Source organism: Alligator sinensis, unplaced genomic scaffold, assembly GCF_000455745.1.
Source record: "Alligator sinensis unplaced genomic scaffold, ASM45574v1 scaffold976_1, whole genome shotgun sequence".
In the NCBI taxonomy this organism is placed as follows: domain Eukaryota; kingdom Metazoa; phylum Chordata; order Crocodylia; family Alligatoridae; genus Alligator; species Alligator sinensis.
The window spans coordinates 2,207,158-2,222,559 of record NW_005842117.1 but is presented as its reverse complement, the minus strand read 5'-3'; the positions used below and the strand labels follow the sequence as shown (position 1 = coordinate 2,222,559).

Sequence of the window (15,402 nt, the reverse complement as noted above, 5' to 3'; positions counted from 1 at the left end):
TCCACTACCATTGGAGTCCAGTGTTCTACCCCGTCGACCAAAGGCGACTCCTCAAGTTATCTTCAGCTGCTTAGGCAACTTATTTTTTTCAAATACCAGAGTGAGCAATAGTTATAGGCTTAAAGACTATAAAATAATAAGACCCTATTCTGAACCACCAGACCTGGAAACGCATCCACAATGATTCACAAGATTTTACTGACATTGAAATAAAGGAAGTCTAAACTTCAACATATTTTATTTTTTGAGTAAAGGGTAAAATAAGGCTTTGAGGCAAGTTTATGTTTTGTGTTTCTATTCTCTGAATTTTCAAATTGCATTCTCAGCCCTGTAGCAATACACTGACAAAATTTACCTTCTTGTTTCACTCTACACAGAAGAGAGGCTTTAGCAGTCAATAACAGAGCTGCAAGAATTTAAAACAAAATATTTTATGAAGTTTCCAAACAGCGTGGATTACTAATTATAAGACTCTGCCTAGCCATTTGGTATACCGGATTCTAAACATCACCATAAATTGAAGTTGAAATAAAGCAAAACTACTCATTTAATTAATAAAGGACCCATATCTCATTATCAGCATGAAATGGAAATATGCTTTCAAATTACAGCAAATCCTTTAAGGACAACAACTTCTTCCTGTGCTAGATCTAGAACAATTATTAGAACAATAGCAAAATCTGTCACATAACTTTTAAAAAACCCATCAATTACGCTTAAAAAGTACCACTCGATGCATATTATCTAGGGGACAAATTTAGTTCTTCACTTTGAAGATTACATATGCTGGCTTATGTTTTTTTGTTGTATTTTCTGAAGGAGAAACTCCATTTGTAAATTTAGATTTGGCTGTCCCTTTTTGGTCCTTTTCCTTAGTATTTTATAAGCTTCCATTTTCTTTTGTTTATAGAGCCTTTGGGCTTCTTCTCTTTCTTGTTTCCTTTTCTCTGCTGCCTGAAATAAAAAATAGCAAAAATGTAAGTGCTGTGATTAAACCAGAGTAAATACAATTCCTCTGTACTTCAGAAGTGATTTTTACAAGATCCAAACATGTCCATAAACATCAGTTATTGTCTTGTTAGGGCCACAACCACTGATATATTCAATTCTTATATCTCAAATGATGTTTGCCTAAAATTGCAGAACAAAAGCCATGACAGAACTTCTGTTCTTGCCCTAAAACTTGCCGTAGTAAAAGGCTAAGTACATTTGTGCAGAAGATGCAACATGCTTCAGGTTAGCCCAAAATTGTAAAATGAATTTCCCCAAAGTATTACCAGAATCATTTTTACCACCTGTTTCAAGTGGAAAGCACATTTCTTTAACTTATTTTGCCTAGCATACACAGAGCAACATGGATATTAAACAAAACTGCACAAAGGAGGAGAAAAAAAACCCAAGACCTAGTAAACGAGTCACTCCTGTTCACACTTCTCCCCCTGTGAAAAGGATGAGAAAACAAATGACATGTGACAGATATTAGTCATGTTGTTTAATACAGTCCTGGAAGGCATTCAAAAATACAAAGCAGCAATGCACAAAAATCTTTATAAAGCATCACAATTTTATTCAGGACCCAGCTCTAAATTAGGTGCCAATACAGATATTTTGTTTTACACTGAATCAATTATTGAAGAAAATTATATTTTGATGAGCATGCCAACTAGATTGTTTCACTTAAATCATGTCTCATCAAAATATGTGAAGTTGTCTCTAATCAGACTAAAGACATGCTTCACTTTATTTGGATGGCTGCTCTGATACAATGTTTCTCTTCTGAGAGATTCTAAAGGCCACAAAAATAGATGTCTTTACATCAGCACGCATATAAAGAGATGTTAATTTATCAAATAAGCATTACATACTTTTCATTGTACAAATAGGTTTTAGACTTTTGTACAAACAAAACACGCATATTAAGAATCATTTTCTGCAACAGAAATTATATTTCTTAATTTAGCAACAATAGTGTTTTATGATGTATAAAAATATAAAAGGAGTCAAGCCTGAATAACTCAAGCAAGCATTTCTAAATAAAAATCTCAAAAGCTGCTGAAAAGACTAACTAAAAGCAAAGACTAAATTCTCTGTGCCCACACCCATTTACTTTATTAAAAAGAAAAACAAAAACCATTACCACTGTAAAAACTGATTGAAACCAGTGGTACTGACCAGAAAAGCACAACTCTTTTGGCCACCCGCATCTCATACAATCCATACCATACAGCAGCCTTTCATACAGTTGACCATGAAGTGCTCATAAAGCGTCTGCATGTCCTGGCAGGTTTTCAAGAGACTGGTTTAAATTGATTCTGCTCTTTCCAAGCAGAGATGTACTAGAACAGCGGTGGACAATTACTTGGGCCGGAGGGCCACTTAGGAAATTTTAGTGAGCTGTTGCAGGCCAGGTCAGCATCCCTGCCCCTCCCAACACAGCTCAAAGCTCCCTAAGAGAGCCCTGTGCTTGGCTGGGAGAATGGGATGGGATCGTGGGTGGGCAGAGGAGTGGCACCCAGGAGCAGGATGGGTGGGGCCAAGGCTGGGATCAGGCTCATGGGGCGGTGACAGCCCAGGGCTGCAATTCATTGCCCACACGGCCCTGTGACAGGCGCTGGTTCCACGAGCAGAGGTGTCCAGGGTGCTGATTGTGGCCCTGGCCCAGCCCTGCACTGTCACAGCCCCACGATCCCAGGTTCTCTGTGGAGACTGACCAGGACCCACACAGGCAGGGTGCACAGACAGGCAGATGGGATTGGGCCAGAGGTGGGCAGGGAGCTGCATCCAGGAGCAGGGTGGGTGGTGGGCAGGTGTGAGATCTTTGGGCGGTGACAGCCACGATTTGCTCCCCGCATGCCCGTTCTCATGGAACCAGTGCCTGTCACAAGGCGGTGTGGGCAGATGATCATGGCTGTGCTCAGGCTCCAGCCCGACACTGTCACTGCCCCGTGATTGACCTCAATGCCCCAGCCCCGTCTGCCTACCCTGCTTCTGGATGCAGCTCTCCACTCACTTGCAGCCCCATCTCAGATGCCTGGCCATGTGCCCTGCCCACACAGGTCCTGCTTCTGGCAGACAGGCTGGGATGCCTGGGCAGTGGGGCTGGGTCCGGCAGCGGTAGCTGGAAGAAGCCACCACTGGAGCTACCACTGCTGGAGCTACCGGGAAACAGTTCAGCTGCCATGCTGCTCCAGCCCCACTGTGCATCCAGTAGCAGCGGGACCAGCCGCATGCACCACAGCTTGGGCTCCCCTGTGTGAAGACCAGGTGGGGTCAAGGGACCCACTGCAGGCCAGACAAAATGCCTTGGTCTGCAGGATTCAGCCTATGGGCTGTATTTTGACACTCTTCTAGAAGGTAGCAATGGGCTAAGTGCTCATCATTCCCTTAGGACCCATCTCCTGTGGGGTCTCCCAGGGCTCCTTCTCATCACCTCTCCCATTCAGTGTCTATTTGTAGCCAATGGTTGAGATGGAGGTGCCATTAGCATGCTCATGACACTAAGATCTACCATTTTTTTAAATTGTTATTTGTGACCAGGTAGTTGGACACCTGCACTAATCCTTGACATATTTTAGTTACTTTTACACTTTTTTTTTTCATTAAATTATTTAGTTGTCCAATACACTGGCATATTGGTTTAGAAGAGAAGAAAAAGGGCACTGCACCCAAATCTTTTAGTAAATATCGATGCTTTTACCATGAATAAAACACACGCACCTCATTACAGAGTACTACATTTGCTCATCCATATTAAATTGTGCTGCAAGAGCAGAAATACACTAGACATCCATGATTTCCAGGTTTATATGCTATAAACCTATAGCACACCTATAGGTGTGCCTCCAGCTATAGGTGTTCCTCTGCCCACAAAGACCTAACCCCAGTAACAATCCAATCTCATTTAAATCACCTCTACTAGGCCTGCAAACCAGCTGCGTCTCGAGACCATTTCCCCCGGAGTACTGGGGTGACTTTCTCCAAGAGCTCCATGTAGTTTAGCAAGCTACACATGAATAACGCTGCACTCCCACAAATGCTAGTCTGCATAAGGAAGCAATTGCAGCATGCAACAGGTGCCTACATTCCATCACAGATGAACCTCCCTCCATGATCTGTTACTGCCTTTTGTATGCAAGAATGCCATCTCAGACCCTGACCTGCTACAATAATACCTTAGCTGTAAGCAGAACCAGCTTATCCAGCAGTGCTTGACATCACTGTTTAGCACCAGGAAGAAGACAAGCGAGAAATCTGCAGGCTTTCAAGCACCCCAGCCAAATAAGCTGGCAGCTAAGAACACTTCTACAAAGAAACTCAGCAGGGGTAAATAAAGTCTTCAGAAATAAACCACAAATCAATTCCTAAAGCATTTCAAATGGAGTCGCTTAGAACCCTGAGATACGTCCCAGTAATCCTGGGCACTTGCGCACATGCAGCGAGTCTGCCCCGACGTGCTGGAAATAGATCGAGTCTGCTGGAGCATGCAACTGACACACCTAGTGCTGGATTGGGTGCAGGTATATAAACAACGAAGCATGCGTTGGTACTGAGAAAATTGCGGGTGGTGAACTTTGAACTAAAACACATTTTTGATGTGCTTTAGTTCAAAAAGTGTACTGCCGCCATTTTCTCAGTTCTGACATGCATTGTGTAACTTACACACCTGCACCCAATACAGTGCCAGGCACTTTAATTAGCATGGATTGCCAAATAAAAAAGTGCCCAGCGTCGCGTTGGAAGCACGTGTAAAAATGCCATCTCAGACCCTCTGAGATGGTCCCATGCCAAAGCCATGCAAATGCAAAACCAATGTGTGCATTTCCACATAAGTGTTGGTGTTTTATGGTGCTGTTGTGCTCATCATAGGTTCACATGCACAGAACTCCAGACCCAAATGCATTCTAAGGCCCCTGGCAAATGTTAATTTAATGTTGCGCTGGTATCTCATCCCCAATCCCAACAATCACATCTCCTGCTATGATGTATACGTGAAGGGCGGATGCATGATGTTGGGATTAGATTCAAATCTCACACTTATCAGGATCCAGAACCCCACTACATGTGCAAACTGAAAGCAGTGCATGGTGCAGTCCTGCACGGGGCTGCTGGTACATGCCTTTGCGAGTGCCAGGTGGGGAGAGAGCCAATTGTTTCTCCCTGCTCCACAAGTTCAAAGCCACGCATTAGCAGCCCTACAACCCTGGATGCAGGTTTGAAAGCCTGCAAATCTGAACTTGTGGGGGGAGGAGCTAATTCATGCCCCAGTCTAGCAAATGCTCACCCCTGGGCAGTACTGGTTGGAGGTTCTGAGGTGTCCCATCACCCATACTGACATATCAGCTATTTTGCAACATGGAGACCAGAATAGCCTCGAGTCTCCAACTGGGCCAGGGCTGCTCCCCTCTGGATACTAGGGCCGTGTAAAGCTTCAGTAGCCAATTCAATTTGGAGGAGATTCGGCCTGATTTGGCAGCCGAATCCGAATCGAACTGGGAGACCAATTAAAAGGTCTGAATTGAATTGGAAGCCTCTGAATCAATTCAGAAAAGACTCTGAGCCACTTCGGAGATTCAGCCAGACTAAACAGGCAGCAGTCCTCATCATGCTGGATACAGCTTCCTCCAGCTGGTAAGTCTGTTGTGGTGGGGAGAGCGGGGAGGGAAAGGGCATGGGGGGGGTGGGAAACGGGACAGATCAAATGCCCCCACAGCAAGGGAGGGAATGGGGTTGGGACAGGCTGCCCAGCTAGGGTGTAGGCACGACAGCACTGGAAGTGGGGGCTATGCCCTGTTGCTGCTTGCCCAGCTGGGGCAGGGAGGAAGGAAGGCTGCAATGCAGGCGCGACTCACTCTGGGCAGAAGGGGGCAAGTGGCAGCAGGGCATAGCCCCCCTCCCAGCACTGCTATGCCCGCATCCTGTGCCTCCCCCACCCCAGCAGGGCAAGTGGCAGCAGGGCATAGCTTGCCACTTGCCCAGCTGGGGCACATGATGCAGGTGCTGGTCCTCTTGCCCAGCTGGGGTAGAGGGGTGCAGGATGTGGGCATGGCCGAATCGAATCACTGTCCCTCTGAAATCGGCCAAATCCGAAGCGAATACTTGCTGCTTCACACAGGCCTACTAGATACTAAGTCAGCTGATTGTCAGTATGGGGAAGGACCATGCTATATGCTCAAGTTAAGACACTATACAAACCAGGTACAAAGACGCTTTATATTGTATATCATACATGGAATTTTATGGCTTCATAAATCTGCTGACCATGTGGCATACTAACACATGAACTGAGCTATAAAGGTAATGCCTGCCCAGGGCCAGTCAGTTGCTTACTTTGCAAGAGTATTTCATCTGTTAGAAACTGCAGTTCATAGCTCAGCTGCAAAGCAACAATAGGTCTCAACTGAGATGCTGGAGAAACCCAAGTCCTGGAAGTCCAGCCTGCTAGCAAACTGAGTGGGGATTAAGCCAATACATTCTTTTTTGATCAAACAGGATGAGAATGTGCCCTCATTTATTTTCCGATTCATTATAAGTAGAAGCAAAAGAGAAGGAGAAAGCAAATAGCCAAGAGTAAATATAGTGTTCAAGACAAGCATGTTTTATTGTTTTATACATCTGCAAATATTGTAACCTTTACTGAAACTTACTTTTTGACACCCACAATACATGGAAAAGCTAAATTAATAGAGCTCTGCAACATGTTTTGATTTCTCTTCCTTTAATAAACAGTGCAAATAATATTTCTGATAGTGTCTGAATCCCACCAATACAAATGACTGTGCATATTTTAGTATTTTTGTAATAGTTACATAACTCCAGGCTGCTTTCACCAGCCAGTCATAAAATTCTTACAAGAGTAGCCATTTTGTGCTTCAGAATCTCAGCTTTCATTTTATGATTCATCTTAGCCTTCATTGTTCAAAGAAAAATACTTCAGGACATAGATTAAACATAACACAACAGCAACAGCTGTCAGAGCTACGGAGAGCTTCGAGCAAAAGCTCTAAGAAGTAAACTGCTCTAAGCTCATAATTCATTAACTGAGATATTCAATAATGACAGAAATAACCAGGATCTTCAATAAATAAGGCCTGAAGTGTTAACTTGTCAAAATGAGCCACTTTAAGGAGTCCAGTCTCAAGCACTAACACTGTCTACTGACTGAGTATATAAGTAAAAAAGAGAACCAAGTATAAAAAAAAAACAAACTGCTGGATATACACTGAGAAACATTTAAATTCACAAAAGTGGATAGTACTTATGCAATATTACTGTTTCTTCCTCTCAATTAAGAGGGACTCGTATCCCAAGAATATAGCCTAGCAGGGCAGTCAAGCCAAGCAGCAAAAGGAGTTATCTGAATCTTGTCAAGTGTGAATATAGCACGATGAGCCTATTCGGTTTTAATAAAATAATAGAGAACCTAAACCTAAGAAATGCAGCATCACACAATCCCGAATGATTATATAATGTTAAATGCTACTCAGAAATGCAGGTTAACATGGTGTCAAGCAGTCAAGTCTGACAGAGTACCACCATTACCATTACCACCCCCCTCTCCCATTCAATCTGAACAGTCCCCCAGAGACTTAGTTCATGATTTACCTCTTTCTTCTTAGCACGTTCAGTCTTTACTTTCTCATATTCTTCTTTTGCTTTTTGATTTGATGTTTTCTTACATTTCCTTTCATTAGTAGCTGATCTGTAATGAAGGGTGCATGATTAGCACATGGGTTACCTTAGCACAGGGGCAGGCAAAATACAGCCCATGGGGTGGATCCAGCCCACCAGGCAATTTTGTCCAGCCTGCAGGTACCCACTAATTGTACCCCACCTAGCCCACCCACCTCGTTCCAATCTTCATTCACGGGAGAGCCCCCACCCTGCAGACATGTGCAACTTCCAGGTGGGGCTGCTCCCATTACTGCTGCAGGCACCAGCGTCCTGCTTGGCTTCCCTAGACTCCAGTGACGACGACTCCTATCCCTGCTGCAGCAGGTAGGGAAGCAGCAGCGGGTAGGGGGCAGGAGATGCTGCAGTTGGGGGGGATTATGGGGCTGGTGGGAGTGGAGAGCTTGGGTGGGCAGGGTATGAGTGTATGTGGAGTGTGAGGAAAGGTGGGGAGGGGAGGGTTTGGGGACCTCTCCCCCATGGCACATAGCCCATGCTGCTGATGGCAACAGCTGCAGCCAATGGGCCCTTGGATTGTTCATGGTGCATGCAGGTGCAGCCACCCAGCAGCATGAAGCTCCAGCTAGTTCAGGGAGCTGCACATGACAGCAAGGAGCACAGCCAGGCTAGCCCGCCTCTTATCACACAGGGCTCCCCAAGACTCACACAAACTGCAACATACCCAATACCCCCCTACAAACTACATACACCACCTGCACCATACACAACCCCCCCACACCACACTGCACACACTATATACAAGAGCAAGACTTTATTTTTGAGACATCATACAATCATCTCTACCCATACTATGCAAACACAAATAAATCAGGACTTTTTTTTTTTTTTAATAAAATTAAAATAAGTTATGGTAGATATTTCACTTAGTTTTTTTTCTGGTTCCAAGATAGCAACACCCCCTCCCAAAAGGGGTAAAGGAAGGGACTTCCAGTGGCAAAGGTGTGGGGTTGGGGGCAGGACTTCTGGTCCCCAGATGGCAACCAAGGGGCACAGCAGCTGTCAAGGGGCACGGCTACCCTCACAGCCCTTGACAGCTGACCAAAATTCATTAAGCAGCTCTCCAGCCAAAATAATTGCCTACACCTGCCTTGGCACAACTCCAACATCAGCACAAATCATGTTTAATTAAAAATATAGAAATACTTGAACTGAAAGTTATTGGTAAAAAAAACCCAAAAAACCCACAGAACCTCAATTTTATATAAAATGAGTATAAAAAAAATATCACTAAGGCAATCAGGACCCGTAGTAGAGATGATATATTTTATTTTATAATATCTATTATTATTTTATATCATCTCTACTATGAGTCCTGATGGACTTTTCCTCTAAACCAATACGGCTACAACCTGGATACCTGACAGAAATATCACTATAATTTTAGATCAAAGTTAGCTGACCAGATCAAATACCATATAAAGTGTGTAATAAACATTGTGGGATTCAAGCTCTGTACTCTAAAGAACCAAGTTCCTTAGATCCTGAATATAATCAGGGGAAAGACCACATGAAGCTGTAAAGACACAAAAAGGGCTATATAGTGCAGCCTCTGCAGTATTACATCTATTTTTCTTGCCAAAGATGTTCTATGTTGCTTAAAATTTTGATATGGATTGAGTTTCACAGAGTTGGGTGGTTTCATAAGAAATATTCACCACCCTCTTTAGATCTTAGAAAATTCCACGCAGTAATGTGGCAGGATGGATAAAAACAATTCAGAGCTGTACTGTACACCCTCAATGGCCCTGTTAGAAGTAGCAGTGACTGAATGGTATCTTAAGCTGAACTGCCATGTACAAGAGGAGGAAGTGGAGCTACAGTTATCCTCTAGAACAATTTTCTCAGAGGTCAAAGAGGTCAGTCCTTGAAATCTTGATATAGGCAGAGTTAGGACAGACGTGCAATACCCATAGCCACTTCAAACATCTTAACTAGAGAAAACAGTTCAAGGGGAAAAAATAATTAAATATTCATTATGCAGAATTCTGCTACAGCTGCAATTCACTCTGGGTTTTTGTTGTTATTCAGTTACATAATTTTTGTCCAGATCCCTGGTCATTATATAGTTAAAAATGTTAGGCAAGGAAGGCTTCTGGCCTTTCCCAAAATTCTTTGTTAATTTGGTAAGTATTTCTTTCTGCCAAAAAAACTATTACTTCATTTTTTTTGTCTCATTCTGTCATTTACACTACAGGAACTAATCGATGCCATCTAGCAAAACTGACAGGAAGGAGAGTGTAGCTATTTATCAGAATTTATGCGACCAGTCAGAAGCATCACACACTTGTACAATGGGATTTGTTTTATTCTCAGCTCCATCATGTGGCAAGATTGTGTACTAACAGTTAATATCATATTTCAGAAGTGTGTGACTATTTTGATTAAGACAAATGCTAAAAACAGAATGAATAATAAGCCAAACAACAGAATCCTAAAGTTTTAAGCATTATGCTAGCATGGCACACACCAAAACCCTGCAACAGTTGCATTTATGCAGTCAAAAAATAAAGTATTCTGAAAATTGCAATTTTTGATTATTAAACTCACTAAAAGAGAATTGCAAACCTATCTGTATAACGGATTATAGTTCAATAATTATAATGTTTAATTGCATTTTCCAAGTTTAGTGAAGAGTTTTTAGAACCTAGAAATAAATAGGCTGCAGCAAGCTTTGTGAAATATCTATCTTCCAATAGCACAATTTACTTCAGAGGTAATCAGTGTCAGAAGAACCCTTCAATGAAATCATTTCTTCAGTGCATGAACCAGCATATTAACATACTAAAACGCAAATTACAAAGTCTTTAGAGTCTCAGCTATGGTATCTCACTTGTGTATTATGACAATGTTAATCCACGTGGGTGAAAAATGCCAGTAAAGTAAAGAAAATACAGCTGAAGAAGCAGCTTTCCCAGCACAGCTATCAGACTAAACTTCGAGATATAGCTTGTATTGGGAAATATTTGCTGGTATATTTCATGTGCTAAGGAGTAGGGTGAATAGCAAATGTGCATAAAACTTTTAATGCTGACGTTGTTAAGGATCACTATCAACAACTAGGCTGAATCCTGAGTGAAACAAGGTCTCTGTACTCCAGCTTGTTGGCAAAGGAACTAGTCTGAAGGAATGGGGAACCCCCCCAGGGGAAAACAAAGGAAAGAAATATCTGAACAAAATTAACTGTTAAAATACTCAAGGAAAAAAGGTCATGCTTCTTAAATAAAGGGAAACTGTGGCCACGTACCAGGAATGTTTCTACTGGAAGAATCACTGCTTTCCCACTAGAAAATTGCCACTGTACAAGTGTTCATTCAGTTCCTTGTGGAAACATGCTCCATCCACAAGAGAATGTCTACCTGACACCTAAAAGATTACCCTAGTTTCAGGAAGGAATGGGGACCAGTACAGGCAGCATCTGCAGGCTGGAACAAATTTCCCAGAAGTCTACAGCAATAGAAATGAGCATCTGCCCATGGCCTGGACAACTACAGCTCAAGCGGCCATCTTTGGAGGTCAGAGAAGTAACCCCAAATTCTAAGGGAGAAATCATGTGTTAGCAAACTGAGAAATTATACATCCAAATCTCAAAAAAAAAAAAAAAAAAAAAAAGATCAAGTGTAGCAAAGAATGGTATACAACTATTTATTGTTTTTTCTACTTTTCCCTCTCTCTCCCCTGTTGGCTGAAGTTGTTTAGAAATCTTTCTGTAGTGTGTGTACATTACATGCTTCAACTGTCACATCTCTGAAAGACCAAACTACAGGCCAGGGGACTTCTGAGCATGAAGCTCTGTGAAGGGTGTGCTTAAACTACTGGGAGTGTTCCTGGGGAATCACCATTATCTTTGAGTCAAGTAGCTAGTTCACAAGATTCCATTTCCAATAAGAAAAGACCACTGGTTTTCAACCTTTTAATACTCAAGGCATCCTTAAGACTAAAGGAATTATTCAGAAAACACTAGCTCTTAACTTTCATTCACTTCTTGAATACAGAAAAATTAGACCACAGTAGATGAGAACATTTTTAACACTATAGAGTCCCATTTGAAATTTCTAGGATTATTTTGCGAATGAGTTGTTTGCACTCCTAACAACTGTATGCCACCCTTAAAAGTATCTCATGGTACTCCATGGTGCTCCAGCATCCTGGCTGAGAATCACTGAGATATAGACATTGGCTAACTCAGGGAAGCATGAAAAAGAGAACAAGCAAGAGTTCAACCAGGTTTGACTAGAGCTGTAACAAATGAAAAAGTTTGTTTTCCTTTGAAAAAATGTCTTCTATTTGGGTCTGCTTATTTCAAACTGTGGTGAGTGAAAATGAATTTAAAAAAATCTAATTGTTTTACTTTCCACCCCCTTGCCCCCGCTGCTCATTGTCATTATGGATTACCTATATTCTAACATTTAAATGGGATAACAGAATACCTGTAGCATGAAGTGTCAAAATTCAGTTTTTATGAATATAAAATCCAGTTCACCTGCATGCCTGCAGACAGAAAAGCATGGCACTTTGTCCCATCTCTCTCAACTATACAATCAGTCCAATAACCAATATCATCAACCCTCACCCCAGCTTCTCTCATTTCCTTGACCATCATGAGTACAGCACCACCACCACTTCAACCCTATTGCAGACAGAAGAGGTATTCATTCAAACTTAAATTTTCTTAATGTACCAGAAATATATGCACTATAGGGTGCACCCTCAGCAAGTTAGTAAGCATGTTGCCAGCAAGTAAAGGGAAATGCTTATTCCCCTCTGGTGAGGCCACATCTGGAGTACTGTGTTCAGTTTTGGACACCCCACTACAGAAAGGATGTAGAAAAATTGGAGAGAGTCCAGCAAAGGGAAACAAAAATGGTGAGGGGGCAGGAACACATGACTTCTGAGGAAAGACTGAGGGAACTGTGTTTATTTAGTCTAGAGAAGACTAAGAGGGGATTTAATAAACAGCCTTCAACTACCTGAAAGGGGGTTCCAAAGAGGATGGAGCTAGACTGTTCTCAGTGGTGACAGATGACAAAACAAGGAGCAACGGTTTCAAGTTGCAGCAAGGGAAGTTTAGGTTAGATGTTAGGAAGAATTTTTTCCACTAGGAGGGTAGTTAAATACTGGAACAGGTTACCCAGAGGTGATGGAAGCTCCATCCTTGGAGGTTGTCTAGCCGGGTTTTGAAAAAGCTTTGGCTGGGATGATCCTTCTTTGAGCAGGGGGTTGAACTAAGATGACCTCCTGAGATCCCTTCCAACCCTAACTTTCTGATTCTATTTTCCCAAGGAGAGATACTCATTGCAGATGTTGCAGTTAAGTGAGATTATTGGAAAGATATAAGAAAAACTTCTCCAGCACTCTAAGATGAAATGTTAAAACAGAACATGAATTTATAGTTAAGAAAACTGGGCCAAGATTAAGTTTATTTGAAAGTAGGGCGAGACAATTTTGGTGCAATAACTTCAGGTCTGCTGCATAAGGTGTTTATTACAATTTATACACAGCAGACACAAAAACCAAGATTTTATGGAACAGCACCTGAGGACCTCATGTATAACACTTTACTTTCCAAACTGCTTTACAAAGTATCACACAAATTCATAAAAATTATTGTACCCATCATTAAAGGAGTCACATCTAGGAGATGAAGCATGCATAACGTGCACTTCTGAACAGATGCGGGCTGTTCAGAACCAAGAACAACTTAATGCAATTTAGAGCAGAAAGCTGTTAAAAAGGAGTTACCCAAATTGGACTTTGGCCAAGTAACTACTAATTTCTTTAAGACTACTCTTGGGTGCAATCCAGCTCACCAGAAGTCAATGGATGTCTTTTCACCTATTTCAGCAAGATCTCACTCAAGCCCCTCATGACATTTAGCACAAAATCTAACACAGATGGTCAAGGCCTTTTGTTCTGCAACTTTCTGGCCTACATCTCTAGAAGCACATTATCCAATTATAATCCTGAGCCTTTGGTTCAAAATGTTATGCACCAGAGCTTACAAATAGCTCATTCTGGGACCATTTGAATAAATTTAAGATTTCTGAATTCTAAAAATTACCAATCAGCTCCACTATCATGTACATGGCACCAGAAAAATGCCCCTTCCTGTAACAGCAAGATCTTCTTTGAAGCATACATATGCTATCATAAGGTGATGCTTGCAAAAAAACAAAATAAAGTTTCACCCTATCTGTAAGTACGTGGAGGGAAACTGAGTAATTGTTAAAAGGTCAGTAAGTGCTTATTTGTTTGTCAAAAATATTGTTGACAGCAAACACTATTAAAAGCAAGGTCTTCATTTTTCAAAATAAGAATTCCAACTTATTTCATAGAGACTGTCCCTTTCTTGTTGACAGGAAAGGGACTAGGAAAATTAAGACAGAATGAAACTTTTATACTGAATGTGGCTAAAATGTAAGAAAAAAAATATATTCTTTTCACTGAAATGAAGTTTTAAATACATTTCAGTTCTATCACCAATGTCCAGGGATTTCAGATAAAGCTGCTAAACAGCATAATTACAGTTGCAATTAGCAGTCTATGTATATCCAAGGGTATCCTGTTCTTCCGTTCTCAGTCACCCTATCTAATTATGTAGTTTCACCCAAGGTGGGTTCTTCAGACTACCTTTCCTGTACCCTGAAAACTGATCTCACCTTTAGATTCCTGAAATGGAATGGACTGCTCAATGATTTTTAATACTGTAACTACGCCTCTACCACCTGTCCAAATCCAAAACAATTTCAAAACACCCCTCACAAAGCAAAGTTTAAACTGCAAAGAAGGATTTGTTTTAGTACTCTGCTTTCGTATACTTACCCACCTAGACAATGCCTGCTAGATTACTAATTATGCTAAAATAAAACAAAACGAGAAGTATTAATCTTGAAGGAAACAAAACAGCTAAGTGAATTTGTAAAAGAGCACATCGCGTTACACATTGACTAATTCATACTCATTTTTCTGCTACTCAACCGTAAGTCAAAGTTCGCAATACATTTTGCATCTCAGAATTTTCAAAGCCAATTTACATTTTAAGCTAGGAAAATACTGGAAATCACATATTTAAGTTAGTACATTAATAAGATGCCACTTCCCCAAATGCTTCGTATAGAAACATTTTAGCCTTTACTTCAACTTACACTGTCAAGTCCAACTAAAAATCCATTCAGATGACAAAACAGGAGTAGCGGTGCACTGACATATTGGTCTGATATTGGATTGGCACCAATATAAAGAAAATTAACTATCGGAAATCGGCCTGATATGGCCGATAATTGGGCCAATAAATGCCCGTGCCTGCATGCAGCTGCAGTGCAGCATGTAGGCAGCCGACGAGGAGCACAGTTGAGCAGTTTCCAAAGCTGCATGCAGCTAGCAAGTCTGTTGTGGTGGAAGGGGAAGGGGGGTGTGTGGAAATCAAGGCCCCTGCGGTGAGGGAGGGAGTGGGGGCAGATGCTGCCTTGCTGGGGTGGGGCACAGGACAGAGCTGCAGCTCAGTTGGGGGGTAGGCAGCTCCTGCCACTGCAAATACCCTGGGGGAGGGTGTGCCCCCAGATCTGAGTGACATGGGCTGCAGCAGGCTCTTCCCGGTGTGCGTGCGTGCATGCGGGGGTAGGGGTTGGGTTGGTGGCGCTGGGAGGGGGGCTATGGCAAATTTTAGGGTAGCTGCACCCCCCCCATGCTGATGCCACCTGCCCCAAGCGCAGCCCC

At 42.1% G+C, this 15,402-nt stretch overlaps 1 protein-coding gene across 1 annotated transcript in view; it reads right to left on the bottom strand.

Annotated features, from left to right (window-relative positions):
• Positions 1-221: 221 nt before the first annotated feature.
• CCDC59 (coiled-coil domain containing 59) overlaps positions 222-15,402 on the bottom strand; it is a 22,150-nt gene continuing 6,969 nt past the window's right edge. Inside the window, exons 4-5 of the mRNA XM_025205556.1 lie at positions 7,603-7,699; positions 222-954 (exon numbers count right to left, since the gene is read on the bottom strand). Coding sequence (XP_025061341.1) covers positions 778-954; positions 7,603-7,699 — 274 coding nt within the window. The 3' untranslated portion in view covers positions 222-777. The remainder of the gene's footprint in view (positions 955-7,602; positions 7,700-15,402) is intronic.